General features: G+C 43.9%; 2 protein-coding genes across 2 annotated transcripts; both read left to right on the top strand.

Moving 5' to 3' along the window:
* Window positions 1-636: 636 nt before the first annotated feature.
* On the top strand, window positions 637-17,732 carry gxylt2 (glucoside xylosyltransferase 2). Its single transcript, XM_076745874.1, has 7 exons — window positions 637-1,089; window positions 7,713-7,911; window positions 9,348-9,479; window positions 13,157-13,408; window positions 13,735-13,858; window positions 15,300-15,472; window positions 16,478-17,732. Exons 1-7 carry the CDS (start codon window positions 641-643, stop codon window positions 16,652-16,654), a joined length of 1,506 nt encoding a protein of 501 aa, XP_076601989.1. The 5' UTR covers window positions 637-640; the 3' UTR covers window positions 16,655-17,732.
* A 996-nt stretch (window positions 17,733-18,728) lies between these two features.
* Window positions 18,729-26,350, top strand: ppp4r2b (protein phosphatase 4, regulatory subunit 2b). Its single transcript, XM_076752846.1, has 9 exons — window positions 18,729-18,865; window positions 19,565-19,646; window positions 19,996-20,166; window positions 22,131-22,224; window positions 22,315-22,352; window positions 22,482-22,556; window positions 22,715-22,855; window positions 22,957-23,255; window positions 24,774-26,350. Exons 1-9 carry the CDS (start codon window positions 18,832-18,834, stop codon window positions 25,151-25,153), a joined length of 1,314 nt encoding a protein of 437 aa, XP_076608961.1. The 5' UTR covers window positions 18,729-18,831; the 3' UTR covers window positions 25,154-26,350.
* Window positions 26,351-26,764: the final 414 nt, after the last annotated feature.

Raw genomic sequence — 26,764 nt, forward strand, 5'->3', positions numbered from 1 at the left:
CGGAAATACAAGGGCAAAACTTTATTATGAAAAACTGAAGAAATATCCTGAACATTCCCTTTGAAAAGACAACACAAGGGTCATTATGATGCCTTCAATGTGAGTGTTTATCACCTCAAGGTTTATGTGAGTTGCACCAGAAGAAATAACACATCTGCTATTCAGCAAAGATGGTGAGGAGGGCCTTTAAAGCATATCAGTGTCCAGGGGCCCATCATTTTAATAATTTCTCCACACATTGTGGTATTGCTATTTTTATTGAAACTAAAAGATCCAAATATGTGTTTGGCCACTGGATCACAGATGGATGGCTTATTGAGTAGTGTTGAGTAGGTGGCTGATGTAATGTGTGGTGTGAATCAATATTGTTTGGTGATAATTTGGACAAATCACTAGTTGCTAGCTCAATTTAAGATATGAATAAGATGATAATAACGTCTTAATGAATGAAAACTGATTTTATTGTATTTATATGAAGTTCCCTTAAAAAACTCACTATGGCAAAATAAATGTTTACATGAACACCTCTTACCACGGAGCTCTTTTCACTCTTACATAGTTATTACAGCATCACTGCGCGGCAGCACTGCCATCATTACGGTAATGCCGGAGAGGCCACGCCTCCGCGGTGTAGTCCTCCATGGACGGTGAGAAAGCTCTCCTCCGCTCTCCATCATCATCTGCAGAAAAATGCGAGCGGGGAGCGGTAACAAAATGTCAACTCGGGCCGCTCTCCGTCACCCGCAGACATGAGCGGAGCCCCGTGTGCCTCTTCCAGCCGCAACAAGTCGCTCTCATCATGCGGATCCACGGCAAAGTAGTTGTGATCGCCGTGTGCTTCGGAGTTTTCCTACTTTTGTACTTTTTGGGGGGCAACGCCGCCGACGATCCGCTGTTGAAAGAAGTTGTTCAGGAGGAGGAGGAGGAGGACGGCAACTCTTCCCCGTCGCCCTCGGAGCTCGGACGCGATGTTGCAGCAAAGTTTGCGAAGAAAGCCTCCGGTGGAGGCGGCGCGCGTGCGGAGGAGCTCCTCAAGAGACGGCAAGAGGAGAGGGCGAGCAACAGAGGGGCCAGAGAGACCGCAAAGAGGTGAGTTTGTTTCTCTCTCCTGTCGACAGACGTGCAGCCTGGATGAGCCTTTTCCTCCACACAAAAGCATCAGTAAGTGCTCGGTGTCTTTCCCGTCGTCAGGAAGTTGAAGAGTGAACGTGTCAGCGTTTAATCCCGCTGTGGAGCAGACGTCTCCCTCCATCAAACAGCCCACATTGTGCTCAAGGACGCTGGCTCCACAATAGGCTGATCTGTCAAGGGACACCTCCAACATGCGTATGGGCATCTGCTTGGCTGCGTTTTAATGTCCATTAGTTTTCTGTTTTTTCTTTCTTTCTCATTTATTGGACTGTGAATCACGCTGTAGTAATCAGGGGCAGCTCAAATAACTGCCTGAAATGTGAGTGTGGAGCATGACTAACGTGATTATGTGGAAATGTTGGCAGTGTTTGCTTAGAGGACGTCAAACAGGCGCACAGCGCAATGAGAAATCGTTACCTGACCTCTAAACCTCCATCATTTGACCCTTGAGGTTTTTTTGAGGCCTTTAATTCAAACCTCAGCTTCTATCACAGGGATTAAAGGTCACCTTGAACGACATAAACTGCAATCAATAAGGAATAGAAATGAGCACGGAGTGGTTTGGGTTGCCAGAATAGTTGCAGTGCAGCCCTGGTGAGATATTAGTGGAAATGACAGAGAAGGGAAACCCATCCTGTTGACCGCTCTCGTGTCAAAGTCTGCCAAAACAATCCATGTGGGAGTCCGAGCTTGTAAGGTGTGATTTTCCTCTTCTCCTGGCGGATGATCTGATTAAGTCACCATCTCTTTGTGGCCTCTTAAATGTAGACAAAAGGCAGAGTTTGTCAGTTGCTATTTCTGTTCAAGGACGGGCGCGTTTTTATTATGTCTTCCAGCTCTCTAATTCCAGCCTCATCCATCCCTCGTGCTTCCTCCTGGCTTGAATGCCAGCGATGCCATAATGGCCGCGATGTGGCCGAGGAGATACCGGCTCCGCCGTCAGGCAATTATTCTACTCCAGAGCCAGACTGGAGGTTTAGGACACTGTTTGGTAGATAACAGCCATCAAGGCGTTGCATTGAGAAAAGACCTTTGCGTCCTCCCAGAACCCACACTCCTCCATGCGTGCTCAGCGCTGATAAGGGAGATGGGGTGGAAGGGGTCACCGGTGGCCGTAAAAAAAAAACACTAACAGGTTTGGAAAAGGCTCAAGACTGACTGCTGCGATTAGGGAGAAACACGCTGAGCATCTGGCCAAAGCCTTCCAAAAAAACTTTCTTCGATTAAATTGCATGAGCTAATCCGGTTTGGAAGGAAGAATAAAAGCCAGAAGGCTCTGATGTCGCTTTCATGGAACACACAAACACGCCTTGGCTGTTAATGCGGTTCATAGGGACAACAAGGACATACGTGCACACAGAGGCCTGAAGAACTGATTTCAGGGCAGAACATCCGTCATGTGCCAGGCCTGTCCATCTGTAGCTCCCCTTTACTTTTCTTTATCTGCTGTTCAACACTCTACTCGTGTGTAAATCTGAGCGGCGGACAGATTTCCTGTGCAGCATGCCTAATAGACAAACATCCCTGTTTTTCCTAATCATATCATTTCCTCTTGACACATCACACTGCTTCCTGTGGCCAAAAATAGAGAGAAGGACACCATGCACGTAGCGTACGCCGTGTTTGAGACAGACATCTTTAGCTGGGGAATCATTAATCACCATTTATCGAGTGAAAACAGCGCACACGTGCAGGTTCCAGGTGGTCAAATGTGAGATTTTGCTGCTTTTCTCCGTTTTTCAGTTGTTCAGACTTGAATAAATTTGGGGTTTGGACTGGCTCTAGAAAAGCCTGATGGGAATTTTTCACTACTTTCAAACATTTTCCACACTGAACGATGAACCAGTTGATGAAAAACATCATAAACCTAAAAACCTGTGGCTTCTAATCCTCACAGCAGAGCCTGCACCTGTAAGTCACACTTTCCTGCAGTCTGATCTCTTTATTGCCTCCAGTATCCGTGTCAGATGCAGAACAACACAAATGGAGCCCCCCGTCTCCTTTGTTACGTTGAATTAAGGTCTGCATCTCCAGGATTAGATGTGTGTCGATACTTTGTGTTGAAACAAATCCCTCGCCCTGTCGCCTCAGATATAGTTAAGCTGTGTTCCTTGCAGTAAAGAAGTCACTCTCTCGCAGTGGCATTATGCATAGCTATAAAAATGTCATCTCGCATGACTGAACACTCTTCCTGCTGGGGGTGTTTGGAAATCTCCCTCCTTGCCTGCGTTGCCTCACGCGGTTGGAGAGGGTGCTCGAGTGAGTCCCGTCGGGGCGCTTCAGTCTGTTAGATGGGCGAACTCGCTTTTAGGTTACAGGTGAATGAGTCATAGAGGGCGTGGACGGAGAAACTACAGAGACAGAAAGGCTCGCATAAAATCCAACATTTCTGAGCACCCTGGAAGGACAAGGGCGATCCTGTATTAGCAGTTACTGATCCAGCAAATGCTGAAGCAATGAGTAGTTTCATTGATTAGCTGATCAACAGAAGCTTAATCGAGACATTATAACAACACCAATACAAACAGAGCAGGAGGCTGTGATTCATGCTACTCCTTAGCGAGCCTCTCCAAACCAAGATTCAGCGGGAGCTAACAAGCTTACGTGTTATCTGTGCTTTGAGCTGTGCTAGTTGAGCTAGTTCAGCACAAAGTCACACGTTTTGTTGCTCTGGTTGGTTTTGGGTCCAGAGGCATTTTGGTCTGCCATCTGCTCTCAGAATGCGTGCACAACCTCTGGCATTTGACGTTGTGCATGCATGCATGCTGAAGGCAGCTAGCTAACTGTTGTGATGTGAATGTGCTGTGGGACTAATTGACTGAACCAACAACAGGTGTGTGTGTAATTGCATGTTGAGCAGGAGAGACGCTGGGTTTTAAACACGTAAAGTAGTGGTGTGCCATGCCGTTCACGTCACACTATAGTATCTGCTCATCAGCTATTTGAGAACAGGAAGTTTTTGTTATCGCTTTAGCAACATACCATTCCGTTGTGTTAATGACAGCTGGCCTCTCTACCAAATATTATATATTTGTGGAGAAATATTATAGTTTGTGGAGCAGCCACAGAAAGGAAAGCATCCTGCACAACCTGCAGAAAGGAGATCGAGCTGTCTGAAGGGCGAAACGACAAGTAAAAATGCAGCTTTTTGGCACATGCATAGTGTACGGTACAGTGCATTTTAAGTTGGGCAGCTGCTTGATCATTTAGCATCTTGCTAGCTGAAAACGCACATTGGCACGTGGCATGAATTACGGTGTACATCGATGAATACAGTAATTCATGCCACATGACCTAATGCAACTGAAGCCTCAGTGATAGAGACAATCAACATGTTATACAGTATAACCCCAATAATGTCTATTATCAGGGATATATAATGAAACATTAAGCCTTTTTAATGGTCGCTTGCAAGACTGGCACCATCCTCTGCAGAAGGAACATAAGGGTTAGGGTTAGCAAGTATTAAATAAGCGCGATCAAAACAAAGTTAATCTGAAGAGCTGGTAACATCAAGCGACAATACATTTATTGACTGTAAGTGAATGTAAATTTCATTTTTCATGGTAAAAGCTTGAAGTGCTTCAGCAGTGCTTCAGATCTACTCTGAAAAATCTGTACCAACTCTGACATTTGTTCAAGTTCCTGAAGTTTCTTTGCTTTGCTCTGTCTTGGCAACTTGTTGAGCAAAGCGCAAGTTAGTCATGAATCCAGTTCATCGGTCTGAAGAAGTATCTGTCTCTCCATTGGTCAGATATTTTGCGCCTGTTTTGAAGAGCTGAATTCTGTTCTGTCCTCCCTGTGGAATGACGGGAACATGTTCATCTTCATACCTTTGATACACTCTGGCTCGAACCAAAGAGAACATATTGGATACAACTCCACCGAATGACCCAGTTACAGTCTCTGCTGATTAATTAAATGCCTTCAAGGTGTTCTTTGGTGTAGTTTTTACTGTGGCTCTTCACTTTGTACACACCCGTTTTTCTTTGACAGTATCTTTGAAGGTGCTGCTTTTTTTTCTTTCCTTACATGATTTGAAAGGGCTGGCTGTGCTGCTTTGTAGGCAGAGGGCTCCTCTTATGCTCGCTCTGCAGCCAGTAATGAATTCAATCCTTTTGTACCACTTCTGTGCTTTCTGACTGCTTCCAGATGTGGGGAACAGTGCCATGACACAAAACATCATGTGTGCAGCCCGTGCTTTGTGCAACAAAGACATTTTTTGGAGGGTTTTGTTTTGTCATCCCGTTTTGTCATTGCAGGGGCATTTATTTTGCAGGGCTAAGTGCAATGTAGTTACGCTTGTGTAGGAGATATGGCTTGCGTTTTCTGCGGGGAAAAAAAGGAATGTGTGTTCGACAACCTTGACAGAGCGTCAGCCTTTGAAGCGTGGCAGACAGATTTCTCAGCACCTTCTCATTCTTCCTAATCTGCGGTTCATCATTGTCCCTCAGCCATGCAGAAAACGAAGTGTCACGCTTGGAGACTGCCCTGCAACCCACCTGTCAAATTTCACTCTTGTCCCTTCCCATCAGCAGACTCTTTGCTTCCTCCTGGCTCGGAGCAAACCCACACCTTTCGGTAGATGCAGTGTTCAGTCGTAAAAGCGCTTGCCTTCCACAGCTCTCCCAAACAACGCTACGTGCTGAAGAAAGGCTTCCTATGTTCTTTTTCCACTCTTATGTCTCTGGCAGCATTTATGTTGAACATGTTATTACAGCAAGCCCATGCAGTGTGAGCGCGTGGGGGACAACTACAAGATGTCGGCCCTAGCTTCAGGCTCCCGCGTTGTACAAATGTTTGCTTATCGTAGTGGGAGATACTGCACGGCTCAGTGTGTTTTCGCTCTACAGCAGCACCAGCTCCGCAGAGAGAGCGAATTCTTACACCAGATAAACGACCTCCTCGCCTTTGAGCGTGGCAGAACAAAGTAGGAACAGAGCCACAGAAGAAAAGAACTGGCTGTGCATAATGTGCGGCGGTCTGCGGAGGCAGCGTTGAACACTAGACGAAGGCACAGATGTCACGTCTTTGAGGAGAGCGGTCGACGTCGCACCTTGTCTGTCTGATGGGAGGATGGGTGTGGCGATGGGCTGATGTCGTGAATGCTTTTTCTTCCTTCAACTGTCGATCTCACCAGCTGTACTGAGGAACCGGCCAGTCAGCTGTACCCAATTACCATGAATTCCATGAGGTGTAGTGTTACGTGTACTTATACTACTTACAGTATTTACACTCAGCTGAAGACTGAAGCACCACTCTGTCGTATTTTGAAGAGTGAAATGAGTGGACTGGTCTTTTTTTTGCCCGATCATAGCAGTGGATAGTGAACAGTGCTTTCCCTGTTCTGGCTAAACCTTCAAGCATATATTGTCATTGTTTTAAGTGGATCATTTTCAGATGTCTGAATCATGACCTGCAGCGTTAGTTGCTGTGAAGCAGCTGGTCCTGTCAGTCTCTGAACACAAACTAACGTGAGCTCGAGCTGACACAGAGACAGTGAGATAAGCTAACGTTGTCAGACATGACTTACGAGGCAACTATGGAGCTGTTCTGAAAATACCTATGTATAGATTTTGTATTATTGGGTAATATCAAGTGTACTGCTAACATACATTTGTGATTGTTTGGTTGTATTGTGTAGGCCACCAACACAGACCCTGGGTTTAATCTTAGTATTGGTTTGAAAGAAGCATATTTGAGAAAACTTGCTGGAATAGTTCTGCCCTGCTGCTTTCTTTGTAGCTCTGCCACTGAGTCTGTAATTACAAATGCATGAAGAGCTTTGTTCACTAAAGCTAAAATTGTCAGTTGTCACATTGTCATTGAAATATGCCAGGCTGAATGTGTGCAGAAGCGATGCACAACACATCATTTTCCATTTGATGGAATCATGCAATCAGAAAAAGTGGAAAGTGGCGTCTTGGATTTGAATGCTATCTTTAGCACGAGCCTGATACCGCTGCAGTGAAGCGGATAAATGTTTCTGTGCGGTGAAAAAAGGATCTCTGTTTAACATTTTGAAGCAAAAGGCAATTTTGATGGGAATTTTAGAGAGCAGGAGGTTAGTAATTACCCCAGTAGGAGGGTTTAAGATGTTCAAATGCTGTTTTATAGGCTTTTCAAAGTGTAGGGAGAAGTGCTGAATTGCTGTATGATTTGGAGGATTTTTGGATAAAAGTAGTCAAGGGCACATGTGTGTAGGTATCAAATATTACCACAAAGTATTTTTGGCCTAAATAAATCAGATACATGGGTATCATCCTTCAAAATTCCGTGCTGCTCAGTCCAGTTCAGTACATCTGCTGTGGAGAACACATTGTTCATCACAGGCCAGCTTACGGGCGACGAGTGAGAGAAACGAGCTTTGTGAACTCAGTGATTGTCAGCAGATCCACTCTCTCACCACATGGCGTGGACCCATTTAGATCTGAAGAGAAACTGCTCATGGTGCACATTTGTTCAACCGATGTCCCGAAAACATGCTGTACCAGTTCACCGGTGTTCAGTTTAAACCACGACTCCTGCATTTTCTTTTCTTTTCCGTACACTTTTCACCCCTGTCCTTTGTATGTCTTTAGTAAACCCCGGGGTCGTGTGGCCCGACCTGTGACCAAGCGCAGACGGGCGGAGGAGGTCATGCACCTGGCTGTGGTGGCTTGTGGGAATCGTCTGGACGAGACCCTCACCATGGTCAAATCAGCCCTCCTGTTCAGCCTCAAGAGGATCACGTTTCACATTTTTGCCGAGGACCCTTTGGCCCCACAGTTTGAAGAACGGGTAAGGATCCTCCGGTGGGCGGACGCCCAGAGGCATGCGGTGCAGGCTTCCAGATGTGGCACTGCCGAAGCTCTTTACCTATAAGCTTCGCTCTTTTTGGTTGTGTATGCTTATTCAGTGGCTTCTGATTTAATCCAGCGCATGTTAAACATCCCTTCTCTCTTTGTGATAGATGACATCAAGATCAGAGCAGTTTTAACTCTGCCTCTCTGACTCACTCACAGACCCCTTTTATCTCCAGGCTGGGCTGTAATATATCACCAGGACACCCTGCCTTTTCTGCAGGTCTGTGCATGGCTTCAAAGTCACCTTTACAGAGGTGCATGGCATGATTTTGATCACTTCCACTGATTGTAACTAACAGTCTATTAACATCACTTAGACAGCTTTAAATCCAAACCCATGAGCTTGAATGAACGTACGCAGTGTTGAATCATGGCCACACTGCCATCTCTACCTGTGTGTGACGGCTGCCTTGCTGAGCTGCTGCAATGCTATTGCTGCCAGCCCTATATGTGCACTGTAAATTGAGTTTGCCTTCGATAATGGCCATCATTAATAGAATTTTTTATTGCGGTCGTGTCCACAGAAAAGCTAGAGGGCTTTTAATCTGAAATGGAGAGAAGAGTGTTGAGTAAATGTTTGAGAAATATTCTACAGATATAAACACTGAAACTGGAACGAAAGGTGTAATATTGCTGGTATGATGTCAGTATAACTGTCAGCAGATCACCGTCACCTTTTCGCTGAGAACCACCTGCGTAACATGTAAAAAATAGGCGACATGCAGGATGTCTAGTTGATGTGTCGCTGGTGCTCTAACCTGCTGGCATGAGCCCTGAAATGAAAAGCAAGAGGTTCCACAACACACACATACGCTGCTCGGGGAGGCAGTGTTTCCCGGCCGTAATGTAGTACATATGCTTGGTATGTGCAAAGAGGAGCTGTGTCCAGCCGCAGTGTTAAGAGACATGGTGAATGTGTGTTGAGGGACTTGGAAATGTTGTCTCTCCTTTGGTTTCTTGTCCTCGTCTGCACGAGCTCTGCCAATTGCTCGCGGCGCTCTCACTCTTTTCAGGGCCAAACTGTTAAACTGATGATTACACAAGGACTTGGCGCCTAACGCGTCGGATAACACGAGCTTTAGCGATACACTCTGGACTTAAAGAGGGTGCCTTCCCTTGTTTAGACTGTAGCTTTTTAATAAAACAACAGCTGGCGGCTGCATGTGTTCCAAGCAGAACTGCGCGGCACCACGAGACGTGACTTCACTGTTTTAATGGCCGTCTTTACGAGCCAGTTTATGTCGCTAAGTCTGTGAAAAGAGAGAGATTAGCTTTCAGAATAAGGGTTGTTTAGAATTTCTCACACTCCTAGTAAGACGTCCATGAGATGCTTCCTCTTTATAATACGTGATGTGTTGCTTTTTCTTGCAGCTGAAGCAGTGGCCTCCCTCCATCTCAGCCAAGTTCCAGTACAGCATCTACCCCATCACCTTCTCTGTGGGGAATGCTGACGAGTGGAAGAAGCTCTTCAAGCCCTGTGCTGCTCAGAGACTCTTCCTCCCTGTAAGGCGGCAGCTCTTATCTCCTCTCATATCCTCGCCATGCATAATGTCATTAACCAGTGTGAGGAAAAACGGCATTAATCCATTTCATTTCTACTTGAACAGCATTTTCCTTGCGTTCATTTTATCCCGCCGCATGGCACAAATTAATTACTTGTGCGATTATTGACGATTTCACACCTTTTCTGCAGCATTTACTTAACAAATGAGCTGTCTCCAGAGACTCAATCCAGTAATTTCATCAAGTGAAGCTCTGCTTGGCTATTGATTTTCTTTTTCTGCTGGTGTTCATTGAAATAACCGCCAGCTTACTTACCATGTAATGAACATATTGCAGGTCACACAGATCCATAGGTGTTTTCTCATGCTGAAAGCTTGCAATGACTATTCACTATTGAGTGTTAGGAATACCTTTTGAGAACCTTGTAGGGGTCTTTCTGCCTCTGTAACAGCCTGAATTATGTAAAGACTGCATTGGTCCATGCTGACACAGAACCGTCATGTTGATGTTTTGGCAGTTACATCCACCAGGTTAGGGTTAGGTTAGGGTTAGGGTGCCTCCTCTGCCTGATTTGGATGGTAAAGTAGCAGGTGAGTCCACAGATTTGTTGTTTTTGCACAAGGTTGCTGCTCATCTTTATTTTTTTCGTTGACTAAGGTGTAGAACCTCAGATATTTCCGCACACCACTCGAGATGCTTCGGTGTCTCGATTATCAGCGCGGCTCCGCTCTCTGCTGTCCTCCTCCATTTTTATGTAATAGCTTAGTTTGCCGCTCAATAGGCCACGCAGTAGGTCAGGCTGATTGAATTGTAAGAACACCCTCTGCTGGACCACAAGGAAAGCTACTTCAAAAGGTCTGTCTTGCTCTAGCTAGACTTTGAATTTTGAATTGAGTCTTCACCTGCACCTCCTCATGCTCTGAGTCAGGCGAGACTCCAGCAGCAGGCTGGTTTGATGGTTACTTAACAGAGAGAGAGAGTGGTGTCCCAAGGGACTCTCCAGGCTCTGGAGGTCTGCACATTTGGCCTAGCATGTGAAGCTGGGTCACCTTTTCAGTTAATGCATAATCAAGACTCTCCAGTATATAAAAGTCAGTGGCACAAGGCAGAACACTTCAGCCGAACAGTGATGTGGAAATACTTCTGGCCAGTCGTTAATCGGATGAATAGAAGAAGAAAAACTTGTTCAGCTCAAGTTTATTACAACACAAGTCTGACATCAGAGAAGAAATAGGTGAAGCATTCATATGTCACACCACAAAGTAACAGTAACATCACATTTACTCAGCTTTATACAGTATGTCCTGCATCATACAGTCTGCTCACATACGCCACGCGTGAAGGACAGTGAGCTCCTCTCAGCGCTCTCCTGCAGACAGGGTCTTTAAGGTTCCGCTCATGGGAAGCTTCAGGCTAAGTTCATTTGGTAGAAAAATGTCTATAGGTTGCCTGACCTGGTTTTCATACAGCTCAGAACAGAGAGGAGCTCACTTCATTTTGATAACAGCTTTCTGTTTAACCGACAACACTAAGCTGCTTTAGTCGTTTTGGGTGTGTTTTACAATGCTCCCCACACAATAGATACACAGGATTTACTCATTTCAGGTCATCGTGGATACGAGCTATAAGAGAAAAGTGTGATCGTAATTATGTGGGCAGCCTGTGTGTTTTTGTGGGTTGTAGTCCGGTAAGAGTGTAACCGCACCATTTGCAGCACACCATTCACACTGACAGCGAAGTTTGTGTTTCCCCGCTCAGGGAGTCTCGTCCACAGTGGCTATTAGTGCATAGCTGTGGATATACACGCTGAAATGAGGCTGCTGAAACAGTGGGTTACTGCTCTGCTCAGGCTTGATGGTATTGATTGCTGCTTTGTCACAACATAATAAAGAGCGCAGGCACAGTCAGTCCATGGTCAAACACTGCAAATAGGCTTCTTACTGGCACCCAGCTCTGCCCACTGGCTTTGACTGGTCCTGTCTGTATTGACTACGCACCTCAGCCTCTACCATGCCAACCAGCAGTGCTGTAACTCTGCCGCAGCGGCAGCCTGAACAGTATATTGTGACTGCGACACGAACACTTTGTGACAGCATGTGCTAAACAGTGAAGTCATGCATAACGTAGTCTGTCCTCATGATATGCGGCTAAGTCACTTTGGCTGTCTGAAATCTAGTTTAACCGCTCAGCCCTGAAGTCTGGCTGGTGTGAAGACACAGAACCAAATCTTATCTCAGCCAAACTGGCCCTGTAGTCTTTCTGCCATGCACTGACAGCACAGTTCATCAGTGGATTCAGGACGTAATTATCTCATCTTTAACTCTGTGTATTGTTCTGAGCAGAAAGTGGAAGTCAGTGTTTGCTTTTTCTCCCAGTAAACTGTATTCAGAGCCCTTTAAAACACTCTTTTTCCACATATTTAGTTGATCTGATCTGGACTGATACTCTTGATGCCGTCTGCATGGTTCAAGTGTTCTTTTATCAGATGCACAGATATAGAATTTCATCTTAATAATCTTAATTTATGTTCTAACATGTGACTAATTAATACCAAAAGTATTACAGAAACTTCGTCTAGCAACATTACTTCATGGTTAAACCCTTGGATTCACGTATGTCTGTGTCCCTTTTGCAGTAACAGCTGCCTAACGGCTCTTTGGCATCATTCATCCTCTCCTCTGATCTCCACCGTGTGTGTGCGTGTGTGTGTATGTGTGTCCACTGGACCTAATTACTGGCTGAAATTCCATTATTGGAGCAATGAAAGTAATTTAATTTTCATACTTGTCAGCCACCGATATGTCATGCATCTCTTATTAATATGTGAGAGAATCAGTGTCTTGGAGAGCGAGCTGTTTGTGCAAACAGGGAGGTATACCATGACACTGTCAGACAATATCTATGTCGTTTTTTTGTATTAAGCATTTAAGACCATATAACAACAGCTTTTACTGTTTCAGCTACATTTTTAGCCAAGCTAGCAGTCAGTCCGTCTCTTCGATCCAGGCTGAAATGTGTCTGACCGCACTTGCCTGTACTGTGGTGATATTTCACAAGCGCCAACATGACGTGTTTGGTTTTGAGTCAGATGTTTTGATAACTCCTGAATGGATCACCATGAGCTGTATTTGGTCTGGTGGTCCCTTAACTTTTCATCTAGCGCCATCATCAGGTCAAAACTTTCATTTGTCCAGCACTTTGGTTTAAGACCAAATACATCAGCCTCTTTTGTCCTTTGTGTTTTGCTCTGTTTAGCATATGTTACTATGCTAACAAGCTAAACGGGGATGTTAGTAATGTCATTGTGAGCTTGTTAGCATGCTGATGCTAGCATTGTAAAGCCTCGCAGAGCTGCTAGCCTGGCTGTAGACATGTACCTTTGATGCCTAACCCAACTTTTTCCCCACTCAGACATTGAGTTGATCTGATCTGAACCGAACCTCTCGACGCTTTCTGCATACTTTATATTTATGGTTTATTAAAATGTGAGTCGGTGTCTGGGAGTGCATGCTGTCTGTGCAAAAGGAGGTGGTGCACTCGACATGCTGGAGACAGTGTAGTCTAACACTGTGAGAAAATATGTGTTTTTTCCACGTAACAAGGTTAATGAGTATTGCGGCCAGAAATACCGTAGTATGGAAACTATGATGGCAATATCTGCAATTGTGTCCTCCCAGGTTATCCTAAAAGACGTGGATTCGTTACTCTACGTAGACACGGATGTGCTGTTCCTGCGGCCCATGGATGATATCTGGAGTCTCCTCAAGTCCTTCAACAGCACCCAGCTGGCAGCAATGGCCCCAGAGCACGAGGTCCCGAAGATTGGCTGGTACAGCCGCTTTGCACGCCACCCTTTCTATGGAGTCACAGGGGTCAACTCTGGTGTCATGCTGATGAATCTCACAAGGATCCGCAGCACAATGTTCAGAGTAAGGTCAAAACGTCGCCGTGTTTCCACACACTCTGGTGTAAAGTGAGCTGTGATTTTCCCTTTTGCATTCTGAAGTGTTTTTTTTCTCTGAGCCCAAGTCACAGGCTGAGTGCTCTGAGTGGGCTGTGATTGAAGCTTTCTGATTTCCACGCTAGCATCACAGACTTCTGCCCTCAGAACTCAATTTAGCAGCTCTCCAGCTCTTAATGCTGCCAGCAGATTGCAAATGGAAATGGGAATGTAAATGTGCTCCTCCTTTGATGATGTGTCATGGGGGGGGCTGCTCTTGAGCTGTTTGTGAGTGAACGTTGTTTGGTATTTCAGAACAGTATGATCCCCAGTGGCCTGTCATGGGAGGACCTTTTACATCCACTCTATCAGAAGTACAAGAACCACATCACCTGGGGAGACCAGGACCTCCTCAATATTATCTTCCACTACAACCCAGGTACAGTCCTTTCCACCTGTGTACTCACAACATCTGCAACCATCATAACACATATTCCGATCACACTGAAGACACATTATTTATCCCCAGAAGAGGCTTTCAAATGCTCTATTAAAGCATAACCGGAATATTAAACTGTGTATACAAATGTATTTTGAATTACTCGTCTGCGCGCTTTCAACGCGGCCGTTTCACACTCTCATCATGTCCACATAAATTGTGTCTTATTGCCCTGTTAATAAACCAGTCCACATTATGAATCTGGATCAGTAAACACATGAGGCTGTGGCTGTAGGCAACAGACAGAGTTCCAGCTGCAGCGGCCAGATGTGGGCATTAAGTGCTCAGAGCCGCCGGTCGGGCTGGCATCGCCAGTGTTTGCTTGAAAACACAGCCAGTGAAGTGTTTGTTTTACATTGTACGGTTTGGAGCTCTCTGCTCTCTCCAGAGAAATACTCCTGTTAAGTCTGTAATGTTCTGCGTTCTCTTTGCTTGTTCTGTAACCAGGAAACAAGACAGTGATCTCTCTTCAGATCATGACAACGGGATTGAAATAGAGCTGATGATTTCATTGTTTTACGTAAAAATGCAAGAAAATGGCTGCATATTTGTATATTATTAACATTTCTTTTTAACCTGGACCTATACATCCCATACAAACACCAAACCTTACACTGCTGGATACTGATGTCACTATATGCTTCTTTTTATATTTAATGTTTGTGCATACAGTGCGTCCACATTCCCATCATGCAGCTGTAGTGTAAGATTACCGGCCCTCCTGTGGCACACTCAAGCAACCCACAACAAGAGCATGCTCAGACCTGCTAACAGCATCTCTTCTGACTCGTTGCAAGTTTTAAACAGAGAATACCATCTTCTGCCCCTCCAACAGGCGATTTAGAGTCCGTCCATTTAAACATAACAGGCTGAAGAATTCTTTTAGAAATCAGTCTATTCTGTTGTTCAATCAGAATCAGCGTGCTGCCACCTGAGATCTGAATCCAGAGGATATAATGTAATGTGATAGGTAGAATCGTCATCTGTGTGTGAATCTCTTTAACGGAGCTGCCTGCGGATGCTAAATGAATTTCACTGTCAACTGACAATAAAGTGATATTGTAATAAGCATCAGCCACTGAGCTGCTGTGCTGGAGCAGCTGGAGTTTGATTGGTCTGCTCAAGCGTACCTCGCAGTGTAAACAATTTAGTGTGTTTTCAGAAGACTTTGCTTTGGTGCAAATAACAGACAGATAGATGGGAGGAAAGAGGCAATCAGACTGGCGGTCTGCACAGTGTGCAAGAGGATGAGGACATTTTCCTCACTCTGTTCCCAGACAGTCCAACTTTCACGAGTTACTGTGCACACTGTGTCCTGTGTGTGTACATGAGACGCAGTGTTTGCTGTAATATGTAATGACGTGTGTGTCATTTTTTCCAGAGTCTCTGTTCATCTTTCCCTGCCAGTGGAACTACAGGCCAGATCACTGTATGTATGGGAGTAACTGTAAAGGGGCTGAAGAGGAGGGCGTCTCCATCCTCCATGGCAACCGTGGAGTGTATCACGATGACAAGCAGCCGGCGTTTAAGGTCGTCTATGATGCAATACGGGATGTAAGTATCCCTGTGGTCCGTTCAGGCTTCACTGACACAGTATGGGATGATAGAAAATGTCAGTCCTTGTGCCCAATTCATTTCCATAAGTCATTCACACCTATTTAGCGTAGATGGGAAACCCTCGTTGTGTGTAATGATCAAAATGACGAAAGTGAGGTAAGAGATTTAGCCCAAAAGAGGGGCTGGAATAATAGAGCATTTCACAGCAGACATTTTGAAATGTTATAGCAGGAAAACAGAGGCGTAATCACATTAACGACGGCTGCCTTCCATTCAAGTGTGTCAGGTTCCAGGACCCTGTGTTATTCATTGTTAATGTTATTAGTTTCACCTGTGCTTTTGCTGCTGTGGCACTACAAAACATCTGCTGTGAATGAGATCGACTAAGGTTATGCACTATACTGGAAGGATAATACAATGAATATTAATAGTATTTATGTGTTTGTGTTTATATACATAGAATATAGAGGAACAAATGCACTAATATATTGGTAAATATACTTGTTCACTATTTAACCAGAGTCTGGGTAAAAACAATGCTCAATGGAAAATTCAACTCTGTGCTTCCTAATAGAGTCTGACACCTTTAGCCTAGCATAGCACTGAGACTAAAAACAAGCAGTTCGCCAACACCTGAAAAGCTGTTGATATCAGTCCTGTCATCTGACTTTTTTTCCAAAAATGTGGGACTGTTCCTTTAATGACTTGAGAAAAAGAGCAACTTTAAGTATTTTCTCTGTGATACAAATTCACTCTTGCTTGCATTAAACAATCTGGGTCAGTTTTTAAATTTAGAATTTGTTTTCTCCGGCAGCAGAGTCAGTCCCCCCCTGCTCTGCCGAGATAAGCCTCTTAAAGACGAGCCGGGTCGTAATTTATGATTAGAGCACCACCACCTCACCCCACCCCAACCGACTCACTTTGTAAATACCATTTAGCGTGCGATACACTCCATCGGAAAGTGATCAAACATCTTTGGGATCAATGTCTCTGTTCCTGCAGTTTCCCTTTGAGGACAACATGTTCCAGTCGCTGTTCTACCCCATCCAGACCAAGTTCCTGGACACGGTCAACACGCTGTGTGGTCGCATTCCTCAAGTCTTCCTGAAGCAGATAGAAAAGACCATGAGGAAGGTGTTTGAGGAGAAAGTGGTCCGACACGTCAGACCGCACAAATAACTGACGGAGAAACTGACTCCGTGTTTTTTATCTGACAACACAGTGGACCGAGCTGCTGTGGATTATGTGTCACACCAGCATCTCCCAGACTGAACTGCCGGCTCTGCGTTTGCAGTACTTCAGCACATAACGCTTCCTGGAATAGTCTTATGAACATGATGATCATCCGGCGATGGGGTGGGGAACAGGCCCACGTATACGGAGAAGCATACAGTGCTGGTCAGTGATGCTGTAGAATAGGTTTGCCTTATTGTCGTCTTAAACCTTTCACATCGCAGCCATGAGATGTTGGAAAGATACAGAGAGGGGGAAAAAAAGACTGCATGAATTCTGTGTATGTCAAGAATTATGAAAATATCAGCTCTTCATCTCAAGTGTCGGTTAAAAGCAATATTGCAGGCATATTTGTGTCGATGGAGTGTTTAAGAAAAGTATCTACCTTCTTTATTGTTGCTCATGAACATGGTATACGCCACACAAAGTCAGCTTTGGACTTTGGGAAGCTTTACTACTTGAGGTAGTAGATTCATAAACCACTCCTCTAAAATCATGTGAATGTTTTACCAGCAAATAACTTGAACTGTGAGTCTGTGTGAATGAGAAGAGCTGCCAGCTCTTGGCCTGTTCTGCAGTTGCCAGATGCCACTGACAGTATTAACTCCAGCACAACAGAGGAAATATGGTCTTTTACGTTCCATAGCGAATATTAAAATGCACTTTCAGAATGATATTAGAACTGGATGGTTGTTTGTACGCAACATGTCCACATTAGATGCTACGCTGTCCCGGTGAATCAAAACCAAAAGTGCTGCCATTTAAAGACAGTGACACACTCCAGCTGAATATGTGCCATATGAATATTCATGTCTGCCATGTTTACTATTACAAGAAAAGACGTGTGTGTTTGAGGCGGTATCTTAGTTTGTGATATGATGTATGGTCTGTTGTGAACATGTGTCATATGTTTTAGCAGCACCACTTTCAATGTGATGTCATGATTTAAATACATCATTCAAACTGGAAACTGAAAATGGCTGTACAGTCAACATGTGTTTCTAAATAAAACGATGCAATGTACCGACTCTCATTTAATGTAATAAGCATACCAAAGCAATACCAATGGAGGAAATGCATTCTTCTCAGAAGTGTGTGTTATGCAGTGAGGTGAGACATGTTTTAGGTCCAAGCTGATGCCTGACCAACAGTGAATGTATTCGTTTGATGCTAAACTTGATGTGATAACATAATTAGCTTGTTTTGAAGCTGGACTTTACCTGAACGCACCACCGTATGTGCTGCACCAATGGCTCATAGCAGTTTTTTCAAGTCTTGGTTGTTTGAGGAAGAAGATTACAGGTTTGGGGTCCCCCAATTCTCCATGCAGATTAGCAAAACCAATCTAACAGGGCAATAATCTCACTCTGCCATTAGCTGCAGTTTGTCGCTCCAGGACAAACATTTGTTCAGCTGCACAGTAATATTCAGCACACTATCATTGCTCCATTTTTATCAAATCAGTACACGTTTGTAGTTCTGATCTTGAATGAATTAATCGAAGATATGCAGTAATGTAATACATAATAGATGATTTTCCAAACCTGCTGACCAAAAGGATACCAGTGGTCAAAATGGACAGAATAAGTCCTGATTGTTTAAACTTGTTCCACAAAAACATAAAACCCATAAGTTTGAATGTGTGTGTGTGTGTGTGTGTGTGTGTGTGTTAAACTATGTCACATGGTCAGGTAGACAGATGTTGAAGGGTGCACATTCGTGTACAGATGTGTCAATATAGTCCTGAATGTAGATAGGTCAAACATACTGTGATATATAAAAAAGGGCTTAATGTGTTTACATTTAATCGTATTTCAACAGAACTTTTAATCACGCATGATGCATTGCTATAATATTCTTTATTCTTATTAGATAACAAGCAAATATTACTCTATTTTATTTTAGGGGTAATTATTCCGTATGGTGTCAGAGCACATCTGGTCCCTCCGCCGCTCTGTTGCTCTTCCTGTGTGCTGCCTTGTCTGTTGCTGAGCAGGCAGTGACCTCACGGCGCCATATTAAAATGCTCCCTCCGCTTTGCCTGTGAGATCGTAGCTTAGCAGCAGCAGCTAGCCGCCAGTCTGCTTTTTACATCCACAAGGCTGACAGAGGGCAACGACGTGATGGAAATTGACTCGCTTCAAGAGGCGCTCAGAGGTCACTTCAGCTTATTTCGATAGTTTTTGTGTTCATCGAAACCACGTGTTAGACGTGCGCTTCTGTAATTGTCATATTATTAAAAAATAAACGGATTAGCTTCTTCTCAGGACGAGCTAACGCTAACGCTACGAGCGGTTACACGGAAATGGTTAGCTGTCGTCCAATTCATTAGCCAGACAAGAAAGCTAACTATAATATAATGCTTTTCTTAATCCGTATTTCTTAACTTATGTGTGTTTCCCTCAGTATTTGACTAGTTACTGAAAGATATTTTTTGCCTGAGATGAAGTAACTCGGCAGTGTCACCGGCTCTTGGTACACTACTGTTTGCCGGCTACGCTGTTGCCGCTAACTTAACATGCTAGCCAGTGCGCTAAACTTAAACCAGTTGCAGGTAGCAGGCGACCCAGCTAGCTAGATAGCTTCTATTAGCCCGCTAACGCTACGTTATGTAAATAGCTAACGTTAATTGGGAAAAGTGTCATCAGAGACCAGCTAGTAAGCTTCATTTAGTTGGCTCAAGTAGGGAATCATTGCAGGTAGCCAAAACACACATGCTTTATGGCAGAGTTATCACATCTGAAGGGTGAGATAGGTTAGCTAAATCCAAGCCTGTTCATCTCTGATCAGGCCAGTACAGAATGTAATGTCAGTGTATGTTTAACGTTATTTACGCCGTGTTTTTTATCTCCTCAGATTTTGAGAAGAAAGCAAAGAAGGAGGCATGTCCTCTGCTGGAACAGTTTCTATGTCATATTGCCAAGACTGGAGAGACCATGTAAGTTGCATTGCAGGCCTGATAAATTCCCCTTCATAACTCTTCACAGCACACACAACCACACGTCATTATTTTGTTGAGGAATACGTAAAGGGACTTTAAATGTTTTCATTATGTTTGTATATGTGCAGTCCAGGAATAATTTTATATAGAGTTTGCAGAATCATTCTTCTGTGTTGTTGCATATCCTTGATGTCAGTGTAACTGTAGTTTCATGTTTTCTCTTAATCTAAATGTTACCATAGCCTATGCAGCATCCAACCACTGTATTCTTTTGATCAGTTTTTCCTATATTCTCATGCGTTATGGCAAATGTGTTGAGCCTTCTTCTGTTACCGATTTCTTCTAGGGTTCAATGGTCTCAATTTAAGAACTACTTCCTGTTTAAATTGGAGAAGGTGATGGATGACTTTAGAGCCTCAGCACCTGAACAAAGAGGTCCTGCGAATCCCAACGTGGAGTCAATCCCATTTGAAGATATGAAGGAGAGAATCCTGAAGATTGTGAAGGGGTACAATGGGTAGGTGACCAGCTCAAGTAGCACATTTCCACGGCAGTGATAGTGGCAGGCTGATTAGATGGATGGAGAAGCCAGATTGAGCATGTCTGGTTCCCCATGACCAACACGCACCATATGTGTCCTCTAACTCACCTCATTTGTGACACATATCTGTAGTCAATATCAGTTTCATGGCTTTCCTTATCATGTGTTACAATAGTAAGGGCAAGAGTAATGCAGATTTTATCGCTTATGCAGAGTAGCATCATGTTTTGAGGCTGTTCATGGTGTCCCAAGTTGTTGTGTGTTGTCATGTACATTGGATTTTTCTGTGTGGGATAAAGACCGGGGATGTATCTGGAATCACTCCCACTTTACTATGTTGTCCACTATATTTATTCAGTTTAGTTTTGAGTGTCCAAATTCTTACTGTGAAATTCATGCCCCGTATACTGCCATCCAAAAGTCTGACAATCGAGCTGCAAACTAATCACAAGGCAATGTGTTGCATTTTACAGTGTTACACATCTCACTTTGCTTAAGCTCACTCTAAACTTTTGAGTGTCTATTATATAGGCCAGGCAGGAGGGAGTGGATGAATGAGGAGGTGATTTTGGACACAGGCTAGGTCCCAGGAACTTGAAGGGACTTTTTCTCCATCTTTGTTTCACTCTGGTCATATTTAGGCAAAACTGTCAGGATTTGAATATTAGGATACGTGAGACTAGAACTCTTCAAGGGTGCAAGATGTTGCATTTGATGAAAACAGATTGTGTAATTCAAATCCAATGTGCATACATCAATTTCACAATAAAAAAATACCTCATCCAAAAGAGACCTGAGGACAGACACACCTGGTTCAAAGAGAGGTGACCAAAAATGTGGCCAGTTTGCACCCAATTGGCAAGAAAACACCACTACTAGTAGCAGCAGCAGCAGCATGGTGTGTCAGAAATTAAAGGGAAACTTTGCCAATTTTCAGTCATCTTTGTATCATTACAATCTGGAAAATATATGCAAATGAGCTGTGTTAAACTTCCCTCCATGTTGCCTGCTTATTTTCTAGCGAAAGTCTGCTGGATGACGGTACAGACTGTGTGCTTGCCCATACAGACTCAGAGAGTATAGAAGTCAGAGAGACCCCACCCGCCCTCTGTCTGATTGACAGAGGGGCAGCTCACGACACAGAGGCAGTGCTGATCAGATATGAATCAAGATTCTGTTACTGCATCGCCTGTTTCTTCCCACAACTGTTTTCAGAAACATATTGTAGTGTACAGTTTAGCTGTAAAACAACAAAGTTAGTGACAAAGACGCCATTGCCTAAAACTGGACAAGCTAAAATCAAGCACCGCCCAATCTCACCCACCCATTGTGGTTTGGTGCATTTTGGTTGTAGGTTTTCTACCTTTTGAGCAAAAGAGAACACCACAGCCCTTTTTTCTCTGGTCATATTGCACCAATTTCAAAAATGTTAGCATCTTTCTACGGCACAAACAGTCGGGTTTTATGAAAAGACCTTGTTTCCAGTGGCAAAATGCACCTTTAATGAGTGATAAAGAGATTGTCAAAAGAGAAATTTGCTGCTTTTCTGTGTTTTTATGATAGTAAACTGAATACCTTTAGGTTCTGGAGCGTACAAAGTAAAATATTTGAAGATGACTCTTCAGGCTCTGTGAAAGTGTGTCACTTTTCACTCTGAGTGATATGTTAAATGGGTATAAAGTACTCAAAACACAATTATTTGACAACTGTCCTGTCTTCTTGCTACAGTAATATACTTAATATCATTCTAGTGATGTTGATGTACAACTTGGCTGAAACTGACTTCTCCTCATGCTCCCAGTATCCCTGAGTACTCAGCAGACGGACCAAATAAAAGACTGAGACAGAATGTTAGGACAGTTCTTTATAAAAGACCACCTGAATGACACATTTTCTTGTTACTGTATACTGAGCGCTGTCTTTGTTTCTCTCTCTCGTAGAATTCCATTTACGATCCAGCGTTTGTGCGAGCTGCTCACAGAACCCAAGAGGAATTACACAGGAACAGATAAGTTTCTCCGGGGGGTGGAGAAGGTATGTCCTAAGCAGCACAGCCTTTTTCTATCATTTGTAAACCTGCTGACGCCTTATTTCACTCACTTGGGAATTCTTGTTTCCCTCTAGAATGTAATGGTGGTAAGCTGTGTGCACCCGACCTCAGAGTAAGTGTCATGTCCAAATCAACATTTTTTGGAAGAGCCACATAATGTATGGTTATGTAATAATAACATTATGGCAATTATATTTTCCACTGGATAAAGAGTTTTGTTTTTCTGAACTTGCTTTTGCAGGAAAAATGGATGCAGTGCTGTCAATAGAATGAATGGAGTGATGCTTCCTGGGAACACATCTGCTTTTACAGAGAGGTTGTACAGGGGACACATTTAGTCCTTGATTCTGAAATTCACATAAATGAAACTGCAACAGCTAATAGTTTTCATTATTGTAAAAAAGCTTTTTTTCCCATTCCCTTTTCTTTCATTTATTTATGTTTTTACTTTATTTTTGCTTGGCTTTTCATTAGGAAAGTGAACGGTCCTGGAACTCCTCGACCGCTGAACCGACCGAAGGTGTCCCTGGCCAACTCGCTAGCAGCTAATGGCCTGCCAGACAGCACAGACAACAAAGACCTCAGCACAGAGCAAGAAGACGATAAAGACTCCACGTATGTCGGAAGCTGTAACACGCCACAAAATCTATTCTCCATGTTCCACTTAAACCCGCTGGAATCACATCTCGATCTCCTGTTTCTCTTTTGCTTGTCAGCGAGGTTTCAGCGTCGGGAGGTTCCCTGGGGAGCTCGGTGAAGAACAAACACCCCGATGCAGAAGAGGACATGGAAGCTGAGCAGCAGGAGGTGAAGAGACTTAAGTTCAGCAAGGATGAGGAGGAAGAGGAAGATGAAGAGGATGACGAGGAAGAGCAGGAGGTGGACACACTGAGGCCTTTACATGCCACCTGCCTCTCAAAAGAGGCAGAGGCCATGGTCCAAGAGGAGGAGGAGAAGGTCGGGTACAGCCAGGAGAATGAAGCCTCCAGCAGCGCTGCTGCCACTGAAGACCAAGGTAGAGTTTTTCTTATGTGCCGTGTGTTGATTGGTAAGTGGTTTCTTCATGGTGTGATGAGGGGAAGTTATATCATGGGCTGTTCAGGCACATTCTTGAAAAGCGTTCACACAGGTAGTTTATGGTAAATGAGCTTTAATGGCTGCATATTACACTCAACTGTGAGTTCATTAGACACAGTCAGCAAAAATTAATGGAGTCTTATACAGCAGGCCTGCAGTAGTGTTCCATTCAACTTTATGGTCATTTTGGAGGTTATACTTTGTGGTGCTATTGAGTTTTACTGCCTTATGCTGAGTAATGATTCTGTTATTTTGTGTGGGTAGGCTAAATAACAAACACCTCTCTGAACAACAGCACAGCTCAACAGGACTGCAAACTGCAGCCCCCTAAATGACTGTAAAGCTGAATCAACGCCTCTCTAAAACAATTTTAACACGAACTGAACAGTATTAGCTTATGAAGGCAGGATTTATTGCACGGCTGTTGTATTAGACGGCGAAAGTTCTAACCAGGCATCCCTCATAAACCGGTGGTGAAAATATGGGAGCTGTATGTCAGCTTTGTTACACCATCTCATCTGAAAATCACATCTGCATAATTAGATTTTTCACTTGCTCAGAAGTTTTCTCTCATTATTTCCTCCAGTTTGTAAACACGCATCAGAACATTCCCACGGGAGCACCGCTGAAGGGACCGGAACATTACTTGAGCTTGTTTGCAGCGAGTTCCAAAGAAAATGTCATGCACCATTTTATTGTTACACTTCATTACCAGTTGGGCTGAAGAATTGGATTTCATTTAAATGATCATTAACGTCCTTTACTGATGGTGGATGAGTACGTCAGTACTGAAGGGTTTTCCCGACATTTCTTAAGTGTGAATCAGGGGACGAGTCATGACTTCATGGTGTTTCAGATTGCTGTGGTGACGTTCATGTGTCACATGGACCAAATCCCTCGTCAGTCTCTGGCTGCTACTTCCAGTGTGAATCGCTCAGCTGCGGTTGAGGACAGGCTCATTCCAACCAGTGCTTTCAGTGTTTTAACATACAGCTTCAGCTTGATTTGCTCTGTCAAAACAAGTTCAGCTGTCACTGTGGTTTTCTCAACTTTCATGAGGAAAATGTCGGAACATCAGCAAAGACGTTCGTGTCAGATGGGAGTTGGTAGCTGGTTGATCAGGTGCATGTGACGTCCTATAGGGAGAGAATCGGGTTGTGCAAAAAGTCTTGTGATTTTCTTGACTTAATACACTGTACTGTAAATTTAATCCAGATTCTGTGCAGTAATGACAGGAAACATTGAATCCATTTTGTATGCTTATGTGAGCAAATGCGGCAAGTTCTGTTGAATGACAAATTAAGTAGTGTGTGTGAAGGCAAGCGAGCCAGTCATTCATCTCTCTGAAGCTGTCTGGAAAGATTTGGGTCATTTCACAGTCTGAGGAGGCCTAAACCATCACATAGAACATACTCTGTGGCGTATATTAACATCTGTTTCCACTTTTTCACCGCAGAACCAACGAGCAGCACCCAGGCCGAGGTGTGTGCAGGCTCCGCTCAGGAGGCCGAGCAGGCTGAGAGGGAAGTGCCGTGCGGCTCCCAGGAGGAGGGCAGTGACATGGATCAGACCGAGCAGCAGGCACCCGCCGGCGTCCTAGAGAGCCCTGAGACCAGCAGGGACAGTGAGGAGAGCAATAGTGACCCAGTCAGCAGCAGCAGCAGCAGCAGCAGTAGCAGTGGTAGCAGCTGTAGCATAGAGGAGAGTGCAGAAGCAGCCAGAGAAGACGTAGCTCTCGCTCCCTCCAGCAGTACGACTGAACCTCCTACAGAGGGCGCCATGGAAAGTGCCACCTTGAACACTGGGACCACTGAGGAGCCCATGGAGCAGGACTAGACTGAAGGCCTCCTTACAGCCACGTGTGACCATAAACCAGCTTGTCCTTGAATCCAGCTTGACTGTCACTGGGAATGAGGATAACTGCACCTCGTACACAAGGCGAACGCCTCGTCCCGCTTCTGGACACTCCTCCAAAATGGCTACCTGGCATTGATGTGGGCATACAAATAAATTTTCATTTGAAGTTTTTTTTTTTGTTTTGTTTTTTTGACTGGAATATTTTATTGATCTTCTTAGCCTCTATTTTTAAGTTTCCCTTAAAGGGGTTGGTTTCAGCTATCTTGACTTTCTTGGCTGGATTTTTTTTTTTTTTTCCTTTTTGTGGGCAGTGGGGTTGTTCGGATACCGGGGTGGTCTCTTGTTTTTTTCTTATGCCACTCACGCCAACCATTTGGACATTGTCACAAGATTGGTAGTCTATGTTGTGTACCCTTTAAGCCACACTACCAGGGTCAGAACAGAGCCACGCCAGCCCCTCATTATTTATGAAACAATGAGCTGCCACCACCGTTTCTGTTCCTGACTGAAGCTCATGTACAAATGTTTTTTAGTCCAGCAGTGACCTGAACACCCCACCACCACTTTGTTGTTACTCCACCAAGTTCCACCTGACTATTGGGAACATGCGTTGTTTTAAAATCAATGTCTCCATCATAATGAGATGGGAGACATATTTTTTTCCATTGTGTCCTTATATTATTTTAACCATATTTTGCAATGATACACTACCAATCCCACTGAACAATACTATGACATGCTACCTTGTCGAGGAGTCTTCTGTAAAATGATATATTTTGGATGCATAAAACCACCATAATTTATATGATCATTTCAATTCAGTGAGTTCTTTTGGAGTATGTTTTTGTTTCGTCTGCCAGTTGTAGTTTCCAAAACCAGCTGTAAGTACAAAGATGACTTCCGCTTTCTTTGTATCGTGATGTCACCATGTTGTCTCACCGACCGATATCCAGAGCAGTTTCTGGTTCCAGTTCTACACCTGTTTCTGCAGCTGTACTTTTTGATATTTAGAATTTTAAATTTCTGTAAAGTAGATTTTTGTAGATTGTAATACAGTATGTGTTCACTGCCTTTGTGAAACCATATATTATTGTATAATTTCTGTGTATACTCTGAATGCTTTTGCTTTCAGTGCGGTATTCAGAAACAGCAATAAATGTTAACATTTTTATGCGAGGTGGTCTTGCTTACTTTCACACAGCACCTCATTTACTCTGTTCATTTATTGCTAACGTGCACGATGTCCGGTCGACCGTTTTCACAGCAGACGTTGTTACAGCAGGGAAACACAGCTGTAATTAATACGTTTAATTTAAAGTCAGCTCCAGGGTGCTGGTACAGCAGCTGGAACATTTAACAGCGCTGGTCTGTCAGTGTCATCAGTTACAGCTTTGCCTTTCTTGCTATGACAGGTCAAAATGTCTGCCATGAAAACATATTTTCTGGACTACTATTTTGGATATTGCACAGAAACCTCCTCTGTGGCCCGGCTCCACACTGCTCACTAATTGCTTATAGTTTGCACCAGTGTACTGGTTAACAGTGTTAATGCCAGCTGACATCAAGCTGTGACTTCAGAGCGCTAATGCC

The sequence above is a fragment of the Chaetodon auriga genome, chromosome 2, assembly GCF_051107435.1.
Source record: "Chaetodon auriga isolate fChaAug3 chromosome 2, fChaAug3.hap1, whole genome shotgun sequence".
NCBI classification, from domain to species: domain Eukaryota; kingdom Metazoa; phylum Chordata; class Actinopteri; order Chaetodontiformes; family Chaetodontidae; genus Chaetodon; species Chaetodon auriga.

Coding starts and splice junctions, on each gene's coding strand:
- gxylt2 (XM_076745874.1), top strand. CDS start 641: ATGGACGGTGAGAAAGCTCTCCTCCGCTCTCCATCATCATCTGCAGAA. Junction 7,912..9,347: donor CCCCACAGTTTGAAGAACGG/GTAAGGATCCTC, acceptor TTTTTCTTGCAG/CTGAAGCAGTGGCCTCCCTC. Junction 9,480..13,156: donor CTCAGAGACTCTTCCTCCCT/GTAAGGCGGCAG, acceptor GTGTCCTCCCAG/GTTATCCTAAAAGACGTGGA.
- ppp4r2b (XM_076752846.1), top strand. CDS start 18,832: ATGGAAATTGACTCGCTTCAAGAGGCGCTCAGAG. Junction 19,647..19,995: donor GCCAAGACTGGAGAGACCAT/GTAAGTTGCATT, acceptor GATTTCTTCTAG/GGTTCAATGGTCTCAATTTA. Junction 22,856..22,956: donor GAAGACGATAAAGACTCCAC/GTATGTCGGAAG, acceptor TTTGCTTGTCAG/CGAGGTTTCAGCGTCGGGAG.